Source organism: Echinops telfairi, unplaced genomic scaffold, assembly GCF_000313985.2.
Source record: "Echinops telfairi isolate 266 unplaced genomic scaffold, ASM31398v2 ScPeMD7_7469;HRSCAF=8507_1, whole genome shotgun sequence".
Lineage (NCBI taxonomy): Eukaryota > Metazoa > Chordata > Mammalia > Afrosoricida > Tenrecidae > Echinops > Echinops telfairi.
In genome coordinates, this window is record NW_022111373.1 from 149,604,873 (window position 1) to 149,623,936 (window position 19,064).

At 58.3% G+C, this 19,064-nt stretch overlaps 3 protein-coding genes across 7 annotated transcripts in view; 2 read left to right on the forward strand and 1 right to left on the reverse strand.

Moving 5' to 3' along the window:
- Nucleotides 1–9,471, forward strand: part of CMBL (carboxymethylenebutenolidase homolog) — a 10,557-nt gene extending 1,086 nt beyond the window's left edge. For all 3 annotated transcript variants that reach the window (XM_004698119.2, XM_045285128.1, XM_045285127.1), the window contains exons 2-6: nucleotides 4,228–4,471; nucleotides 5,689–5,796; nucleotides 6,936–7,078; nucleotides 7,705–7,796; nucleotides 9,181–9,471. In XM_004698119.2, coding sequence (XP_004698176.1) covers nucleotides 4,257–4,471; nucleotides 5,689–5,796; nucleotides 6,936–7,078; nucleotides 7,705–7,796; nucleotides 9,181–9,360 — 738 coding nt within the window. In that variant the 5' untranslated portion in view covers nucleotides 4,228–4,256 and the 3' untranslated portion in view covers nucleotides 9,361–9,471. The remainder of the gene's footprint in view (nucleotides 1–4,227; nucleotides 4,472–5,688; nucleotides 5,797–6,935; nucleotides 7,079–7,704; nucleotides 7,797–9,180) is intronic.
- Nucleotides 9,472–10,499: 1,028 nt separating this feature from the next.
- Nucleotides 10,500–18,417, reverse strand: CCT5 (chaperonin containing TCP1 subunit 5). The gene is made up of 11 exons (XM_004698120.3): nucleotides 18,250–18,417; nucleotides 15,040–15,100; nucleotides 14,542–14,706; nucleotides 13,858–14,056; nucleotides 12,814–13,006; nucleotides 12,581–12,730; nucleotides 11,802–11,921; nucleotides 11,521–11,706; nucleotides 11,303–11,440; nucleotides 11,003–11,183; nucleotides 10,500–10,727 (listed from the first exon to the last, which is right to left on the reverse strand). The coding sequence occupies exons 1-11, from the start codon at nucleotides 18,352–18,354 to the stop codon at nucleotides 10,600–10,602; spliced, it is 1,626 nt and encodes a 541-aa protein (XP_004698177.1). The 5' UTR covers nucleotides 18,355–18,417; the 3' UTR covers nucleotides 10,500–10,599.
- Nucleotides 18,418–18,502: 85 nt separating this feature from the next.
- ATPSCKMT (ATP synthase c subunit lysine N-methyltransferase) overlaps nucleotides 18,503–19,064 on the forward strand; it is a 15,122-nt gene continuing 14,560 nt past the window's right edge. For 2 of the 3 annotated variants that reach the window (XR_006679581.1, XM_004698415.2), the window contains exon 1: nucleotides 18,630–18,785. Coding sequence is in view for 2 of the 3 variants with exons in the window: in XM_004698415.2 (XP_004698472.1) it covers nucleotides 18,773–18,785 (13 nt within the window). In the remaining variant the exon portion in view is untranslated. Of the gene's footprint in view, nucleotides 18,562–18,629; nucleotides 18,786–19,064 lie in introns of those variants that run through there. The other variant, XM_045285158.1, reaches the window with a different exon arrangement.

Below are 19,064 nucleotides of genomic sequence, written 5' to 3' on the forward strand. Positions count from 1 at the left end.
TCCTAAGCCCTGAGGAGAGAGGGGCCGCCCTGGGAGCCCCTTCCTTCCCTCTCCCTATCTGACGGTTCTGGGCAGCTGCAGTTGGGCTCTGCTCTGCTGAGATATCCTGTTTCAGGCAGATATAAGCCAGGCTGTCTTAGGGGTTTTATTTCACTGGGGAAGAGAGGGGGGCCCTGCCAGATGTCACCGAGCCTCATCACAGAGGCCAAGAGGTCACAAAGGAAAGACTTGCCGAGGGTCCACTTGCCAGGGGGCAGCTGGACCTTGGGGCCTGTGGATCACAGCGTTGGGGTGGGGGGTGGGGTGGGGAAGGGGGAGCAGGGACATGGCTGCCCTTCCAGTCTGCGCTGGGCCCAGCAGGGAGGTCAGGTGGGGTGGGGTATGTAAGCAGGCCTGTGCAGGATAGTGCACTGTGGGGGTGCGGCAGCAATGCCCGGGGCAGGAGGGCCCTGTGAGCTGGCACCCTGTGTGTGTGTGTGTGTGTGTGTGGGGTATGTCACAAGGGACCTTATTCACACAGTCACTGCCATCGAAGTGACCCTGTAGGACAGAGTCGAGCTGCCCCTCTGGGTTCCTGAGGCTTCTGGAAGGACAGCCTCATCTCTTCCCCCATGGGGTAGCCGGCGGGTTCAAACCACGGAACTTGGCGTTAGCTGCTCCATGCGTGGCCTGCTTTCTTTTTTAAAAATACATCATTTTAGAGGGCCTCTCACAGCTCTTATAACAATCCACAAATCCATTGTATCACGCCCATTCCCACTTTTCTCTTAGGGGGCTGTGTCCATGGTTAGCAGCCCCCACACTCGGAGCTGCTAGGCGTCAGGTCCACAGTTAGAAACCACCAGCCACTACCTGGGAGAGAGGCATTCTGGGAAACCCAGGGGGCAGTTCTGCTCTGTCCTGGGGGGTTGCTGTGTGTCCCGGGTCCTCACGGTGGCAGGGGGTGTGGGAAGTGGTTGACATCCTTGCCTACTGAGGTTGGGTCTGAGGCACCTTTGAAGAAAGGCCTGGTGCTCACTTATGAAAAGTGGGCCTCTGAGAGCCCCGTGGAGGCTGGGCCAGCCCAGCAGCAATCGGTGGCCGGAACAAGGGTCCAACCTGGTCCAATCAGTCCAGTCTGGTCATGAAGCCACCCTGACCTCGGGGGTGGGGGGTGGGGCTTCTCTGCATGCTGGCTGAGGTGAGGGGTTGGAGTCCAGGCCAGGCAGGAGGGAGCTGGAGTGCAGCTCATGAGCTCATCAAGCAAGCCGCCTGCAGGGACCCCAGCTCAGCTCCTCATGGTCCAGGGGTCCAGGGGTCTGCAGGTAGCCTTGTCCTCTGTCCACAGGGCCACTAACTGTGTCATGGGGGAGGGGGCATTTCTGGAGCATGGGGGCTGGGCATATGCCTGGCTTTGTTGCAGGGGGCACAGGGCACCCTGACTTTGAGAAGCTTCGTCCATTGGGCCAGGGCTTCGGTCTTGGATTCTGTCCCCAGCACAGAAGACCTTTGGGGGCCTCCTCGGAGGACCCAGAGTACCCTGGGTGGCAGCACCGCCGGCCCCTCCTGCATGGCAAGCTCCTGCCTTGTGGATATCCTAGGTCCCCTGGAAGCTCAGGCATCTGCAGGCAGCCCAGGGGTCCTGAGGCCCCCTTGGTATAGCTGAGCGCACCCGCCCCCCCCCTGAAAAGCCAGCTTTGTCTGTCTGCAGTGCTCTTCTACCCCGCACCGTGGGTGCTGCTGTTGCCAAGGTCATCCTCCCAGTGGCTCCCAACTCAGGGCCCACAGAGCAAACGCTGCCAGCTCCAACGACCCCCGTGGTCTTTCGGGACCAGAACGCCGTGATCCACAGGGGCTTTGCTGCCTGATCTCCATGCCTTTCCTCCTAGTCTGGAACCTCCGCAGTGTCCACTGATAGTCAGGAGGGGGCCAGACCAGGCCAGGTGGGAGCTGGGTGGCCGTCAGGGAGGCTGAAGCCTTTAGCACGGAGCCTCCAGGGCCCAGCCGTCCTTTAGAACTCTGAGCTCCTGGCCTGTGCCATTGGCCCGTGAGATGCCCCGTCTACAATGAGACGCTGCCACGCCTGAGAGCCACCACCCCCGGCTGGGGGTTTGGAAACGGCTTGTGGACAGATGTGGCCTTGTGGAGAAGCAAACCCCGAGTTCTCGAGGGTATCCCAGACACCAGCCTAGGCAGCCGTGGGGCCTGGCCAGGAGAGTAGTGGACCTTGTCCACCACCGATGACTTGGTTCTGGGAGGTCTGGCCACACCCCCACTGGCCTGCCGGCCCTTCTTGCACCAGAATAACCTTGCAGTGAGGTCCACACCTAACTATGAGGAGACTCAGATTAATGTTGTGGCCCCAGGTGAGCCTTGGGCGGGCGGCCAGGTGAAACATCAGCCGAGGGGCACGAAGCCTGCTGGTCCTGGGTGGCGGGGGTCTGACACTAGGGACTGGCCTTTCATGGAGTCCCTGGGCTCAGCTGCTCACTGAAAAGGTGGAGATGCCTCTTTAGAGAGGAGTGGCCGTCTGCTTGGGACCAACCTCTTTTTTTGCAGACCCCCAACCATGAGGCAGATTCCACCGGACAGCAACATGTCTTACACAGATGCTCTTGAGAGACAGAGTAAAACCATCTCCCGCCAGGAAACCAGCCTTCCATCCCTTCCTACTTAAAATTTTCACAGGTGCTCCTGAGGTGGACTGGCAGGCGGCTGCCACCTGGGCTCAGACACCTGAACCACTGTGAGCACGGCGCAGCACCAGGGGTACTTAGTTCTATTACACACAGGGTGGCTATGGGCCGGAACACTCTTTTGTTGTTTGTTTGCTTCCAATAGACTTATTGGCACATAATTGACATATTCATACAATTCAATAGTTCAGCCCTAACTCCTTCTGGGAGTAGAGTTAACTCATCTTTCTCCCTGGGCGCAGCTGGTGGTTTTGAAATACTGACCTTGGCGGTTAGCAGCCCAATGTAAGTACTACGCCACCGGGTTCCCACAACAACAACAATAAAATGTAATTGTGCTCAGGACAGTGGAGAAATCACCTGGCAGTGGCCCTTACTCCCGCCAGGTTTACAGGGTGTCAACATGCTGATATATTGCAAGTAACACACATTCAACAGAAATACAATGTTAACAAGTACAAGGGGAGCTACACTGACAAATATAACATCTATGTTCATTCAGCTCCTATGCCACGTCCTTCTCTGGGGCAGACAGAATTCACCCCCGCCCTCGGGGCATGGGGGCTACGCTGCCCCCCTCTCGGGTTCACAAGCATAGGGTGGGGCGCTCGGGCCACCTGCCGAGGCAGGGTCCCTGGCCTCCGAGAGAGATAAGATATATTTAGAGAGAGGGATGGGAACGGGACTTATTTTAAGAAACTGGCTCCCGGGGTGGTGTTGACTAACAGGTCAGATGATGGGCGGGAGGGGCTGCAGTGGCCAGGGCATCTATTTCCAGACTGGTTCCTCTGGGGGAACCTCCCTGGGCTTGCGCTCACAGGGACTACCCCGGCGACTCACGGACCGGTCCAGAACCAACGCAGGCTCACGACGCCCCCACGTGGGAAAGAACAGAACTGCACCCCACAGGCGGCCTGGCTGGTGCTGCCGACCACAAAGTTGGCTGTTAGAAACCACCAGCCGCTCCTGTGGAGAAAGAGGAGGCTCTCTGATCCTGTCAAGATGTAGTTTGAAAACACAAAAAAGACACTCACCGCCATCTAGTCGATTCTGACTCATAAGGCAGCGAGAATGGTCCCCCTGGGTTTCCAAGACTAACTCTACAGGAATGGAAAGCCTTATCTTTCTCCCATGGAGCGGCTGGTGGTTTTGAACTGCTGACCTTCTGGTTGGTTAGCAGCCCAGCTCGTAACCCCCTACACGTCAAGGTCGTTATGAGCCTTGGTGGTGTATGGGCTCCCCACTTATCTCACTGGAAGGTCAACAGTTTGAAACCCGCAGGGGCTGCTCCCTGCCCCACAGGGCCCCTCCATGGCTGTGGTCTGAGACTGAGAAGCCCACGGGGCAGCTCTCTGCCCCACAGGACTCCCGTGAGTTGGAATCGTCTCGACAGCATTGGGTATTGTTCTGGGTGTAGATGGGTGGCCCGGCCTTTCTTCCAAGGCCACTTGGGTAGACTCGAACCCTGTCTCCCACGGATGAGCACCGTCCTTCCTTAGCCCTCTGGCTTCTCAAGCACTGCTGCTGTCTGTCTGTCCTTCCGTTGTCCCAGGTGCACGCAGAGAAGGTGAGGCCCCTGCCATGGCCAACGAGGCTCAGCCGCGCCCCTGCGACATTGGCCACCGGATGGAGTACGGGGGACAGGGCCACCAGGTCCAGGTGGAGCACATCGGGGCGTATGTCAGCAGGACCCCGGCCGACTTGGGCAGGGCCGTGGTCATCATCCAGGACATCTTTGGCTGGCAGCTACCCAACACCCGGTACATGGCCGACATGATTGCAGCCAACGGATACACGTAGGTGCAGCCGGCCACCCACCCAGCCAGCTCCAGGTCCTCCCGGGCTCTGCCTGCCTGTGGTTGGGCTCACTGGGAGGGAGTCTCTGTGTGGACTTCGGGTGCTCACCTGGGGTGTGAACTCAGGGTCACAGGGAGTAGATCCCTTGTGGACTTGGGGGCCCCTGCTTATAGCATAGACTTGGGGTTCCCGGGTATGCTTCCTGTGTGTCCAGGTGCTCTCTCTGTGGGTGGCCCCTAGCTCTGACTCTGTGGTTGGGGGCGGACAGAGGGGCACTACACGGGGATAGCCCCTCTTGCCTGTCATGTCACGGCTTCTGTAGCTGCAGCTGGGAGAGCTGCTTGGAGTGCCTGCTCAGCTCAGCTCCCCGAGAGGAGTGGGACCCCCTGCAGGCAGGGGTAGGTGGAGGCAAGAGGCTGAGACAGGTCACTCTGGGGTCATGTTGAATCTTCCTGAGCTCCTGGACTGGGAGTCAGCCACGGCCACAGGTTCTCCATGACCCCTACTCCAGAAAATGGTTTCCTGCCCCAACCCCACTCCCCTGTGACCAGCCAGGGCCACGGTGGCCCTGTGGACACCCTTGGGGGCCCTCAGCAATGAGGAGCTGAGCTGCTGTCCCTGATGCTTGCTCAGGACAAAGGACCCTCCCTGCCTGCCTGAAGTTCCACCCTTCACCTCAGCCAGGCAGCCAGGACCCTCCCTTCCAGAGACCAGGCCTCTCAGAGGGAATTCTCTGATCTCCTGTCGGATGCCATGCCCAGTCCCCTCCCCACACCTGACTCTCCAGCAGGGTTGGCTTAGAGCCCTGTCTCCTGAGAGACTTGCTGAGTTGTGGTTTGTGTCCCCCAAAGAAAAAGCCCCCTCCTTACTCATCTCCCTTTCTGCAGTCTGATGGGACAAAGCGTGCCTGTCCCATCTCCGTCTCCTGATTGTAGCTTTAATTCTGGGGTCCAGGATGTGCAAAGGGGGGCTGGTGAAAGTCTCCCCCTCCTGACCACAGCACAGTTCAAGGCTTAAACAAGAGGGGCTGAAGTCTCCACCACTGGACCTGCAGAGCTCCTAGCCGGGCACAGGGACCTAAGCTGGGTCCTCCTGGCAGGCCAAACTGACCCCTCTGTGGGGGCATAGTGGACACAGGTAGGCTCTACAGTCCTGGTGAACGGACTGGGCCCTCACAAGGACCCTGGCCGCCTGGGGGGTGTCTGTCTGTCTGCAGCACCATCGTCCCGGACTTCTTTGTGGGCCAGGAGCCCTGGCACCCGACTGGGGACTGGTCCACCTTCGCCGAGTGGCTGAAGACAAGGGATGCCCGTAAGGTGGATAAGTAAGTCCCTGTGGTGGGTGGGGCGGGGCTCAGGGGAGACCAATCCCTGCCAGAAGGACATTGTGTGTGGTGCACGCCTTCCAGGGCTGAGTGAAGCACTCCCATAGACCCTCAGTGGCCTTTGTCCCCAGGACTTGCCTCCCCAAAGCCCAGGGCCAACTCCCTCTGGGGTTCTCCCCTCCTCTGAGATGCATCGGTAGGTAGCGTCTGCCCCGACCCCCAATTTACATCACCTACGGGATGGATTTGTACAGACCTCCCCAACACCCCCCATGGGGTGACTGGCTCACCTCCCATGGAGTGACCCCTACCCTCCACAGGGCAACTCTGCACCCTCCATGGGGTGACTGGTCTGTCCCCCGCAGGATGACCCCATCCCCATGGGGTGACGGGGCAGGTAACATTTCCCAGTGAGGTCACGCTCACAGGGACAGGGGCTGGAACTCAGTCCATCTTTGAGGGACATGGCTCTGTCCAGGACACTCTCTCTTCTGGATTCTGGCTGAGGTTCAGCTGATGAAAGTGAGAGGGAGGGGGCCGGCCAGGCTCAGCAAGCAACCAGACACCTAGCCCAAGCCAGCCCCTCTGTCCCTGGAGATTGGGGGCTTGAGCAGGCCCCCAAGGGCTGTGGCCTCTATGGTTTTGGGGAGCCTGGGAGTAGGGGTCACTCCAGGCTGGCAGCCTTGGACTGGATTAGTCCTCAGCCCTCAGCCACCCTCCTCCTGTCCAGAATGTTCTCACAAGTCAGGTTCCTCCTGCACAGGAGGAGGGGTGCCCCTGAGTACCCCCCGCCCCCACTCGGTCCTTTGTCCTCTTGCTGCCTCCTGTTCCCTCTCTCCTGGCCCTCCCAGAGACAGGCAAGCCAGGACATACCACCCTGGGCCTTGTCCAAACCCAGGCCGAGCCACCCCTAAGCCAGGAGATCAGGGGGTAGGGGGCTGGGGAGGGCTAGGGGGCCAGGGGGCCTAGGGGTCGGGGGCAGAGCCCAGGGAAGTCTGGATAGGGACAAGGAAGGGCCCTCAGCCCCAGTCTGGTGACAGCCCCATCTGTTGGGGCAGGCCGCCTACGCGGAGGCCTTTCTGTGAGGCTCCAGGTCCCCCAGACACGAATGACCCCTGGGTGGGCCTTCCTCCCTGCAGGGAGATGGACGCGGTCCTCCGCTACCTGAAGAAGCAGTGTGGCGCCCAGAGGATCGGCCTCGTGGGTTTCTGCTGGGGCGGCGTGGCTGTCCACCACCTGATGGCCACGCGGCCGGATTTCAGGGCTGGGGTGTCCGTCTATGGTAGGTCCGCTGGGGCCGCAGGGAGCTAGCATGAGGGCTGGTCTCTGGGCCCGCAAGGGCCCCAACATGGGGACTAGGGAAGCACCCTCATCTCCCCGTCACCCCCCAACCAGCGCTTAGGGGACTGGGCTGGCTGGGGCAGGGGGCGGGCCCTCAAGGTCTAGTCTGGGGATGGCAGGGGGTAGGGTCTCAGCACCCAGGGGCAGGGCTTGCCAGGGTAGGGGGCGGGCCCTGTGTCCAGTAGGTGGGATTGGCTGTAGCAGAAGGCGGGACGTCAGTATCCAGGGGCGGGGCTGGCCGACCAGGGGGCGGAGACCCGATTGTCTTCGCTAGCTTTCCCCTTGGACCGACCCCCGGACTTTTGCTGAAGTGGGGCGACCTGATCTTTGGAGGTTAGGAAGGCCAGGCTGCCAGGTCCACCTGCGCTACTGACGGGCGTGCGCGCCCAGCTGGACTGCCAGGCCTGCGCAGTGCCTTGCCCGGACCCTAAATGCGGCTTGGGAACTGCCAAATACAAAGGAAATGAAAAGCTGCAAACCCGAAGCAGAAGGCTCGGCTCTGAAAAATAAGCGGGCTTCAGGCCGTTTGGGGGACGTGGTATGCAGCACCCCGCCCTTGCCCCACAGGTCTTGTCAAGGACGCCGAGGACGTGTACAGCCTCAAGAACCCCACGCTGTTCATTTTTGCTGAAAACGATGCTGTGATCTCTCTGGAGCAGGTAAGCCTGGCGCGGGCATGGCCTTCCTTGACAAGTCAGGAGAAAGTTAGGGGAGAAATCCCAGAGCATTCATTTGTTGCTCCCCAGTTAGGATTTTAAAGATGCGGCTACCTAATCCCATAGTTAACCCACAGGGGCAGCACTGGGGTCAGCACTGATTTGGCGAGTTTTTTGTTTTTTTAGGGTGGGATCATACCGCCCCAGCCCTAGTGGTCTAGCAATTATGAGCGGGCCATCAGTTCAAAACCACTAGCTGCTTCGTGGGAGAAAGGTGAGGCTTTCTACGCCCGGTTAGTCTGCTCCAAGGCAGTGAAGCAGGTGAGGGCCGTAGGACATGAACCATGTCCCAAGGAAGCACCTCGAGGGCCTGGTGTGGAACCAGGCTCCCGTCGCCCCACTGAGCCAGTGTGGGCACCAGGGCCCTTGATGGCTGCAGCCCAATCCAGAGCTTTGGCGATGTTGGCTCTGGATCGGGCTACAGAGGGTGAAGCACCGGGCTGCTGATTGGAAGGTGGGCTGGACACGGAGGGGGGAGGCTGTTCTGCAGACCTCCCACCTCAGGAGCCAGGGAGTGGACTCTGCCCCAGTCGCTTGAGCTGGCCCAGTGGCAGTGGCAGTCCCAGTGCTCTGTGGACTGTCGGTGATAAAATCAGACAACCAGTGCCCTCCCAGCGGTGTCACACAGCAGCGTAGCTACGATTCAGGGTCTTGCACGAATTGAGAGTGCATGGAGTCACAAGCACCCACCATGTCTTAGAAGGCCAGAATGCTCCTTTGAGGGAAGGATGGTGAGACTGTCTTTCGTGCTTTGGAAATGTTGTCAGAAGGGACCAGTCCTCAGAAGAGTAGGGCAGTAAAGAGGGAAGCCCTCAGGTGATTGACCCAGTGGCTTTAACAATGGGCTCAGGCAGAGAACAATTGTGAGGATGGGGGAGGCCTTCTGTTGTGCACTGGGTCAGAAGCGGCCCAATGGCACCTAGCAACATTGCATATATGCAAGTGACTTCCAATAAGGGGGTGTTCTTACTGCATTGCTACGAATGCTGGGGCTTCTCTGTAGCTACTGAACTTGTTTATAACCTAGTTTAGATGTTCAATCTTTATATATTTTTTTGTGGTGAGAATGTTAGATTGCTTTTGGAACGTGTGTAGAATAGAAAGATGTCCAGCTCAACTCACCGAGTCAATTCTGACTCAGGACAGGGCAGAACTGCCCCTGTGGGCTTGAGACTACACAGCTTTAAGGGCGTAGAAAGCATCGTCTCTCTTCTATGGAGTGGCTGGTGAATTCGAACTGCTTGCTGACCACCTGGTTAACAGCTCAAAGATTATTACAAATGGTTAAAATAAAATTCATACCAACCTGTGTACTCTATCTCAAAAGGTCTCTTTGCTGACCCGCAAGTTGAAAGACCACTGCAAGGTTGAGTATCAAATTAAAACCTTTTCGGGGCAGACACATGGGTTCGTGCACAGGAAGAGAGAAGACGTCGCCCCCGCAGACAAGCCCTACATTGAGGAGGCGAGAAGGAATCTCATCGAGTGGCTGGACAAGCACCTGTAGCTGTGACCAAGCACCAGTCTTCTCTGAACATGCCCGAAGTCACAGAAATTCATTTTCATGTCACATCAATGATGTCAAAAGGCATTAAAAAATGATTTCCCTTGAAACCTGGCTATGTGGCACAATGGATTGATTACATGAGGCTGCTCTCTGCAAGGTTGGCAGTTTGAAACCCACAGCCCCTCCCTGGGAAAATTGAGGCCATCTGCTCCTTAGTTTTGGAAACCTGTGGAGGCATTCTATCCCATCTTCCAGGGTTGCTTTGAGAACCGAGGTCTGGGGTGTAACAAAAACTGCAGCTGGTCCATCTCTGAGTTGAATCTGGGGCTGTTCTAGAGCACTGACATGGGTATGTCTTTGGGAAACATGTTTCCTGGTTTTGAGGTTAGGCCGTGCTGGAGGTTGGGATTCTAGGCACGGGCTCTGGGAGGTGGTCCCTCTTCCTCCTGCGCTTGGCCTGGGGGGCCACGGTCCCTCATATCTTTGCTTCCTTGCTGCACACAGGGTGCTGCCTTGTATACACAAGGGGGCCTGAATCTCAGGTGCTGTGGGGCTCATGCAAGGCCTGATGCCGCCAAGCCCCAGGTGAACTGCACACTGAGGCAGCCTCAGAGCCTGACTCTGGGGTAAAGGGGTGGGCCTCGCACAGGCAGACTCGTGGGGTTTACGTGGAGCATGTCTCTACCCTGTGTGCCCCCTCACACCCCCATCAGGGTGGACAAGTGACCCAGAATGTGAAGGAGACAGGCCTCTGGGAGAACCACCCTAGGTTCTAGGCAGGCAGTGCATTGAGTGTGGTGCTGAGCCTCACTGCCCACAGAACACACCAGAACATGCCTTGTGAGCCCCCAAAGGACCCCCAGTGAAGATGGTGGGAAGGAGAATTGTGGGTGCTCATGTGACCTGGCCCCCAATCCCAACAGTCCACAGGAGATGTCTACTCAGGATGTGGCCTAGTTGGTCTCAGGGTGTTGTAGGTGGTGCCCAATACCATGGGCAGAGAGACCGGACCACCCAGCAAGTTCTGCACTGGATCTTGGGAGTAGGCGATGGGGCCCAGGTGCATGCCCAGAGGCCAAGCACCTTGGTGGTCTTACCCTACGTCACCCTATTTACTGAACTCCGTGTAAAGACACTGCCCGAGTTTGAGGAACTTTAATGTAACAAATAGAAAAGACAGGGCTGGTGTGCCTCCGCTGTGGGAGGTCAGAGAGTGGGGCACACAGTGGGGAGGAGGCCTCACTCCTCGGACTCCCCAGGCTTGCGGATGTCGTCGATCTTCAGGATCATGCGCACCATCTGCGTGGCCAGCGAGATCTGCTGCTTCTTTCCGATCAGAGTCTCGATGACGTGCTGCTGCTTCATGTCTGCAAGGGGCCCGTGGTTGCTCAGTCTGGGGCCACATCTAACTGATGTCATTGTGACACAACCCGGGGGGTAGGGCCACTCTCTAGGGGACAGGGTCCAGGAGGTGCCCGGAGCCCATGCGGCACCCAGGGGCTGACCTTGGCCTGCACTACGACATGCGCTGCCCACTGTCTTCAGTTAGGTGTTGGACTAACTGTAAGGTCAGCAGTTCAAACCCCCCAGCTGACGTGGATGGACTGGTGTGAGTTGTCCGGCTGTGTGGACAAGGACTTACCGTTGGTGCCCTTGTGCAGACAGTCGATGCCGAGTGCTGAGTTGGCCTCCTTCACCTGCCGGGCGCGTACCTCGGTCATCGTCTGGATGGGGTTCAGGCCGCTGTTCTCCGACAGGGCCATGGGGATGACCTCCAGTGCGTCGGCAAATGCCCGCATGGCATACTGTTCCAGGGTTGGGCACTGTGGGCATAGCCGCTCGGTCAGCATGCTCTTCCTGGCCGAGGCCCCAGGACAAAGCCATCTGTCCTGGTGGCCTTCCAGACACTAGCTGGCCCCCAGGTCTCTGGCTGTGGGCTCACCTTGTCGGCTTCCTGGCTGACGGCAAGCGCGCAGGAGATCTCGGCGGCGCCGCCTCCATACACGATGCGGTTGTCGCGGATCAGGTTCCGGATAACACACAGGGCGTCGTGGAGGGAGCGCTTGGCCTCCTCGATGATCTGGGACAGGGACACAGCCTCGTCACTTCAGGGACAACACGGGAGCGCCCCCATCCCCTGCTGGAGGGCACCCTGCTCACCATCTTGTTCCCCCCGCGAATGAAGATGGTGACGGCCCGGGAGTTCTTGCACTGCTCGATGACCAGCATCTTGTCCTTGGTGGTCCCGAAGGAGATCTCCTTCACCAGCCCTGCGAAGCCCAGCTTCTGGGGCGTCAGTTCCGAGAACCGCGGCACGATGCGCCCCCCAGTGGCAATGGCGATCAGCTGAGGACAGGCCAGGTCAAAGAGGACCACCATGAGTGAGCACCCGAGCTCCCGCCACCTGCCATCCGCCCCAGCAAACCTCCTCCCCAACCTACCTCGATCTCAGGGCCCCCGACCCAGCGGACTGCAGGCAGGTTGTTCTGGAGCAGCAGGTGGTTGGCCTCGTCATCAAAGCCCCACTGGCAGATGGCCAGGTTTGCCCCGGTCTCTTTAATCTGGGGAAACAATACCAGCACAGTGTCAAGGAGGCCACAGCAAAAGCAACAGGCTATTGCAGACCTGGGCCACAGCGAACAACAGCTCCCACCCCCACTAACAGGCTGCCAGAAACCTAAGCTTGCACAGTGGGGCTGCAGGCACATGCCACCCCAGGTCAAGTGCAGTCAGCTCTGCGGTCACGTAAAGGAGCCCCATGGCAGCGTGGTTACTCATCAGGCTGCTAACCACCACGTCACTCCGAAGATGAGCTTTATACTCCCACAAAGAGGGACTGCCTCAGACACACAGAGGGCAGTTCCACCCTGTCCTATGAGATTGCTGAGACAGAGATGGGTCCACGGCAGGAGCCTGTAACCATCTGTCCACAGACCAGCAGTGATCTGCCTGCCTGGACACAGGAAAGCACCTGTTCTCTGCGCTATTGCAGTGCCCAATGGGCATCACTGCCTGCTAACGGCACCCTGGCTTGTCTTGTTGACAGTTCATTCCAACTCTATTCCCGAGAACCCCGTGACACAAAGCTGGAGACGCACGGGGTTTCTGTGCTCTGTTGTCACAGATGCCGGTGGCCAGACAGCGCTTCCGCAACACCCAGGTGGTTTGAATGGCTGACCTTTTGGCCACCTCCCACACAGGGCCTCTCCCCCACCCTGACCTGCTGGATCATCTGCTGGAACTTCTCCTTCTCATACTTCTGCAGGGCCCTGTAGTCGTCCACTGAGGTCACGTCCAGCTTGTGCTTTGTCTTCGGTTTGGGCGGCTCAAAGGGACACGTGAGAATGGCGATCTTGGCGTTCTCTACCCTCTGCGGGAGAAGGGAGGACTCAACCTAGGAGCAGAGACTCAGGCACCTGCGAGGTGCGTGTGTGCACTTGGGGCAGGACTTGCCTTGGGCATCTGGGGGTGACTGAAGTCCTTGTCCACGACGACACCCTTGATGAGCTTCGTGTCCTCCAGTCGCCCGCCCACCTTGCCTTCCACCTTGACCAGCTCAAAGTCCACGTCTCTGCGCTGCATGTCGGCCACTGTGAGGACGGCGTCCACCGCGATCTCCGCCATCTGCTGGTGGCAGCTGTTCACCCTGGGGGGCAGGGTGGCGAGCACACGGCCTCACGTACAGCCTGAGTGGGCTGTTACCTCACAGGGATGTCCAACTCTAGCTGAAACTTAGCGTGCCTCTCTGCTGAGACCACGGGACACTGCCCCGCCTTGCCCACAACGCTCGGCTCACGAGCTTAGCTGCATAAGCGGAAGGAGAGGAACCACGGAGTGAGCCGGCTCGACAAGGACCTGCAGCCACCTCACTCCCATAGGGACAGTTGGCTGATGAGTTTACTTGGATTCTGGAAACCCCAAGCCCCCAAGCGAACTGCATCTCACCAACTTTGGCTTTCTGCAGTGGATGCTGGCCACAGGCAGACAGCGTCCAAGAACATGGTGCAGCCGGTTATATACCAGGGCTGTCAACTGAAAGGCCAGTGGTTCAAGGCCACCTGCCATAAGGAACCATGAAAGGGCAGCTGACTCTGGTCTGCAGGGTCATGGAGGGGGACCCGCAGCAGGGGGTGCAGTTTAGATGATGGGGCTATTCCCTGGATTTTAGCAAGATTTGCTAATTGGGTGGAGCCCACAGACAGTGCAGTCAGCATACTTCTCAGGGGGACGTAGTGCGCCTCTCTGCGGGAGCCATTGTGCTGGACAGCGGTCAGGGCAGTGTTCTTGCCCGTGTTCATTTCTCCCTACTACCACGAGAAACTACTACATGGCTACATGGAAAGACCTGCCTCCCTCAACAAGCACAGATCTGCTTGTGTGGAGAGCAGCAGGCTCGAGCTCGCCAGAAGCGTGGAGCTGGTGAAATGAGCGCGCCCCCACCCCCACCCCAATAGCCACACCTTTGAGAAGCTACAGGCCCGCTCCCCGGGAACTTACACCTTGGAGCCCAGCGTTGTCTTGGCGGTCTGGATCAGGGGCTCTGTGCTCAGCATGTCGACTGGGATGCGGTCACTGATGTGGTCCAGGTGCTCGATGGCAATGCGGGCGGCCTGCTCATAGCCGTCGGCAATCCTGATGGGGTGGATGCCACGGTCCAGCAGCTGCTCGGCTTCCTCCAGCAGGGCCCCGGCCAGCACTGCAGAGAGCCAGCAGGGGCTGGTCACCAGCCTTCCTCTCACAGGCCAGAGAGGCAGGAGCCCCAGAACCACTACTTCCACCCTGTGCCCACAGTGAAAGGCTCAGGTGCCTCCGAACTGGACTGTTAGCCATGGATGGAAGGCCTGGATGCAATGTCCCAAGAAGTGACGGCCGCTGATAAACCTCGTAGGTGACAGTGCATGCTCAGCCAGCAGCAAAGGGATTGATGGAGTCTAGAGGCCCACTGGCAGTCTGCAGCAGGGACAGGCCTGGGACCTGCTTCCCAGCCCCCAAAGGGGCCCACGAGCATTCCACGACTACACGAGAACCAGACAGCCCGCCGCTGGCCACGGCTCCCACAGCCCCACTTTGTGACAATTTGTGTTTGTGATCAGCACATTGCCACACGGGCTGTAGCTTACTCTACATACCCACGATCAGTCTCAGAAGCTGGGACCGAACACACCCCCATCCCCAGCTTACCAACCACGCCAGTGGTGCCATCTCCAATTTCATCGTCCTGCGACTTGGACAGCTCCACCATCAGCTTGGCGATCTGGTGGTCGACGTCCATCATGCTGAGGATGGTGGCCCCATCGTTCGTCACCGTCACATCACCGTCCTTGTCCACCATCATCTTGTCGAGCCCTGAAAGCCCCCGGCGTGGAGAAGACTGTCAGGTCTGCACCCAGGGCCCCGGCTTGGAGCCTCACTGGTAAGCACGACACCCAGCCCAGCGCCCGTGTGGACATCTATGTGAGGATGGTCCCTGGCCTGCGCGACCTGAGAAGCAGCACAGAACGAATGCTGGTGACAGAGCAGAGACCACCAATGAAATGACGTCGAGCTAATAAAGGACCGACATGACGACACAGGGCGCTCAGCCCACGGTGCCAGGCCAGGCCACCCCGCTTTCTGCACCGAGCACATGGTACAGACCGAACACCGGCCACTTGGAAGCAAATCAGACCGGGCTCTTACCATTAGGTCCCAGAGATGATCTCATCGTATTCGCCACAGCCTTGGCCGCCATTATGTGAGACTGCAGGAACAAAGAACACGCACTTAATTACAGCCACAGCCAAAAGCACACACAAAACCACGACAGTTTCTATTCTCTGGAAGCTTCTGAATTCAAGAGGCAGCCAGAGCAGACCCATTGCTGTGGTGTCAGTAACACAGACTGACCCTGTTGGACAGGAGTAGCCAGCCTTTCTCCCAGAGTGGCTGGTGGGTGCCAGTGGCTGACCTCTGACCTTGTGGTTTTTGCCACCAAGGTAACGAGGAGAGTGTGACCACACCTTGGTGTGGTCCTGACGTTTATGACCAGTGTCAGTCCATGGGAAAGACACGGGTCTCGGTTGTGTGTGTGTATGAGCCCTTAGACCAGCCAGCAACTCAATGACTGCCAACTTGGGGCTACTGCACCCCTTCCTTCAAGTCAAACAGTCCACGAGCCAGAACACAGCCTGAACCCCGAGAACACGGCAAGAACAGACTCGACACATTAAACACTGACGACCACGGACCCAATGAGCTGCGGGGACATCAGGAACATCAACAAGAAAGACCGGAGTGGATGCCTGAAGAGTCGGCCAGGGGTACCCGAACACTGAGTAGCTAAATCAAACAGAGGGAATGGCGAAGTCAAAGCTGAACAGGAAACTTCAGAAGGCTGTCCAAGACGACAGTGCTCTGTAATGAAATGTGCACAGAGAGACCCGGGGCTGGAAGCCCCCAAGGAAGAAAATGTGTCAGCTGGAAGAAAAAACTCAAGTGTTGAGCTGCAAGAGTGAAAGAGGCTGTGGGTGAAACAATGAACGATTCAGGAAGCCTCAGAAGACCGAAGGGATACAGTCTCTGTGCTAAAATGACTGTCAGCTTCAACACTTCAGAGGCAGAACAGGATAAAAACGGATGGGTCCGAAGGGCCAAGTTCAAGCTGCACTGAACGCATCAGCCAAAAACAAGGCTCCAGAGATCGACGGACTATCAAGTGCAAGGTCCCAACAAGCTGATGAAGCACTCAGCCTTCTCTGACAAGGCATTTGGAAGAAAGAAAAGCAGGCCAAATGACCAGGGAAAAACCCAAGAACCACCCCCCCCCCCTTGTCCATTCCAAAGAAAAGTGACTCCCACAGAATACAGAAACTACCCAACAACATCACATCACCTCACACACAGGTAAAACTGTGCTGAAAGAAGAGCAGCCGCAGCACATCTACAGGGGCTACCAGACATGCAAGCTGGATCCGGCTAACAGAGGAAGTCAGATGGACCTCCGCTGAAAGCAAAGCGTTTAATAGAGATGCTTGATGGTGCTTTACTGACTACATCCTGGTATTCCACCATGGATGACATCAAGACTGGTGACGAGAATTCCTCAACACTTCATTGTGTTACCTTTGGAACAAGCAGCAGTCTTTCAAAAAGAACGAGAGGACATCTGACATCTGGAAAGGTGTGTCAGAGTTCAAATCACTCGATGACCAAGAGCTGTACTCTTAAGTAAGGATTGTAACTCCATACTTAAAAAACAACAAATCTCAGTCACGGCTAAGTGTCAATGCCCACCCATGGTGACCTTACAAGACAGGACAGAACCGTTCTTGTGAGTTTCTGAGATTGTTGTTCTTTAAGGGAAGAGAGCTCAAAATAAAGAAACCCCAAGTCAACAATGTCATGCTCCTGGGACCCACAATCAACGTCAATGGAAGCAGGAGTCAACAGATCAGTGGTGTGTTGTAGCAGGCATATCGGATGCATAAGACCTCTATGAAGTTGTCACTTTGAGGATCAAGGCTTGCCTCATATGCATGAGAGCAAAACGAGGGTGTCCTTGAGTTATGGTGCTGGTGAGGGACACTCCCAGTACCGTGGACCGCCGAAAGAACCCCAAGTCTGTCTCGGAGGACGTGAAGCCGGAGTGCCCCTACAGGTGAGAATAGCGAGACTTCACCACCTGCGCTTCCAAATTGCTGTCAGGACAGCAGTCCATGGAGGACATCACACTTGGTGGTCACTGGGGAGCTCTCTGAGTCAGGGACTGTGTACATCACCCCACATGGCTGAGCCCCAACTAAAGCACACCCTCAGGAAGGCAGCAGCAACCTCATGGGGCCTGAGACAGGTGCACTCTCTGTAGAGCAGATGCAGCGTGCCCCCAGTGGTTCCTACATGCAGACAGACACCATCCTCTGCTTCCACACACGACAGGGGCCCAGCTTTCCTTCCACTGTCCCCTGGGGCTGGGACACCTCAGCGTCTCTCCACCCTTCACCTGGCTCCACAATCTTTCCTGGATTGGCCACTCACCAGCCCCCCTATTAAGCCCAAGGGTCCACTCTGCACGGCAAGCCCCCAAATTGCAGCCTGAGCCTCTTCCGTTTATGCGATCTGACGCTGGCTCCCCACATGTCCCAGAACAAGGGGGGAAGCAGACATCCCATCCTCTCAAGAGAACACTCACACCTGTGTTATCCTCTGCATGAAGGTCATGTGGTCCTTGAAGGGTCCCTATTCTTAAGGCAGAGTGAGGGCATAGGGGAGGGGCTCTAGAGCAATGTGTGTCAGAGTGGTTGGCCCGCAGTCATTTTTTCCTGCAATAGTGGGGACCTGTGCTTTAAGGGGCAGAGAAGCGTTCCTTTGGGCCGGGAGGAGTCTTAGATGTGTGTGTGCTGGCCTTTAACTCGGGGCGCCCGGCCCAGCTCTTCCCTGGGCAGTCAGCGCCTACTTCTGTCCATGGCCACCGGGGCCACGCCGCTGCAGCCTGCACCACCTGTCCTGCCGGACGCAGTCTGGCGGACGCCTGCCCCGTGGTGCGTCTGCGCCCCTTCCAGGCAGGCTCGAAGCGTCCATCCTAGTGTTACGGTGCCAGGCGGGCGTTTTCCGTTTCCTTGGGGCCGAAAGGAGGGCGGGGAAGGGCTTGTAGGGGAGCGAGTCCGCGGGCCTCTTCTCGGGAGAAGACCGGCCCCAGCAGACCCGCGTGGAAGCGGCCGGCCTTTTCTCCGCGGGGCCGGCGGAACGTTCCCCCGTCCCTCCACCTCAGTGCTCTTAGCCGCCGACCCCGCCCGGGCTCGCCCCCATTCGGGAGTCCCTCCACCGGCGGGCGCGGCTCCCCGCTTGCCCCGGCGCACATGGCGGCCGGCGCGCGCAGGCGCAGACCACCGCCCCCGGCCCCCACGCCGTCACCTTGAGGGCCTCCAGCCCCATGAGCCGGGACTTGCGGTCCTGGTCCTTGATGATGAGGAAGGGGCGCCCATACTCGTCGAAGGCGAGGGTCCCCACGGACGCCATGATGCAGCAGTACAAGCTCCTTCCCGGCAACCGGCCGAGCCCTCCTCTCACAGAGCCCGTGCGCCGGCCTCTCGCGAGAGGGCGTCAATCTCGCGCATGCGCGCGGCGCGCCTCGCGAGACTCAGCTCGCTGTCCAGACGAGTGTGGCGCCGGGCCGTAGCTTCTGGAAGCCGTAGCCTCCGGAAACTTCCATCTCCAGGAAACGGGGTGTGTGGTGGGGGGCGGGAGGGAGAGACACGGGCTGGAACTCTAGATACCATGGGACAAACTATGGTGGAACTATGTCACTCATAAGATCTGTGTGACAGTTTTTTTTCCTGGATTGTGTCCTGACGGGAGTCTGGTCTCCGCCCTCCCCCGGCTTCGAAGGTGGTAGGGCCCACTTCCGGGTTGCTGCTCAGCGGCTGGAAATCTCGCGATGGAGCTGGGAGGTGAGCGGGGCTGGGCGGCCCGGGGCTGGGTGGGCCCGGCAGACGGGGACGGGGACATGTGGGGCCATTCTTGGCTCCCCACTGCTCTCTGCTGCGCTCCCGCGGGGTGACTCGACCTTGGAGGACAGGGGAGAACTGGCCCTCTGAGCGTCCGCAATTAGTCCTTTACCGGACTAGAGAGCCTCGTCTTTCTCCCGCAGAGCGGCTGGTGGTTTTGAACTGGCGACCTTAGCACCCCAACGTGTAACAACTACACCAGCAGCGCTCTTTATTTTCTGC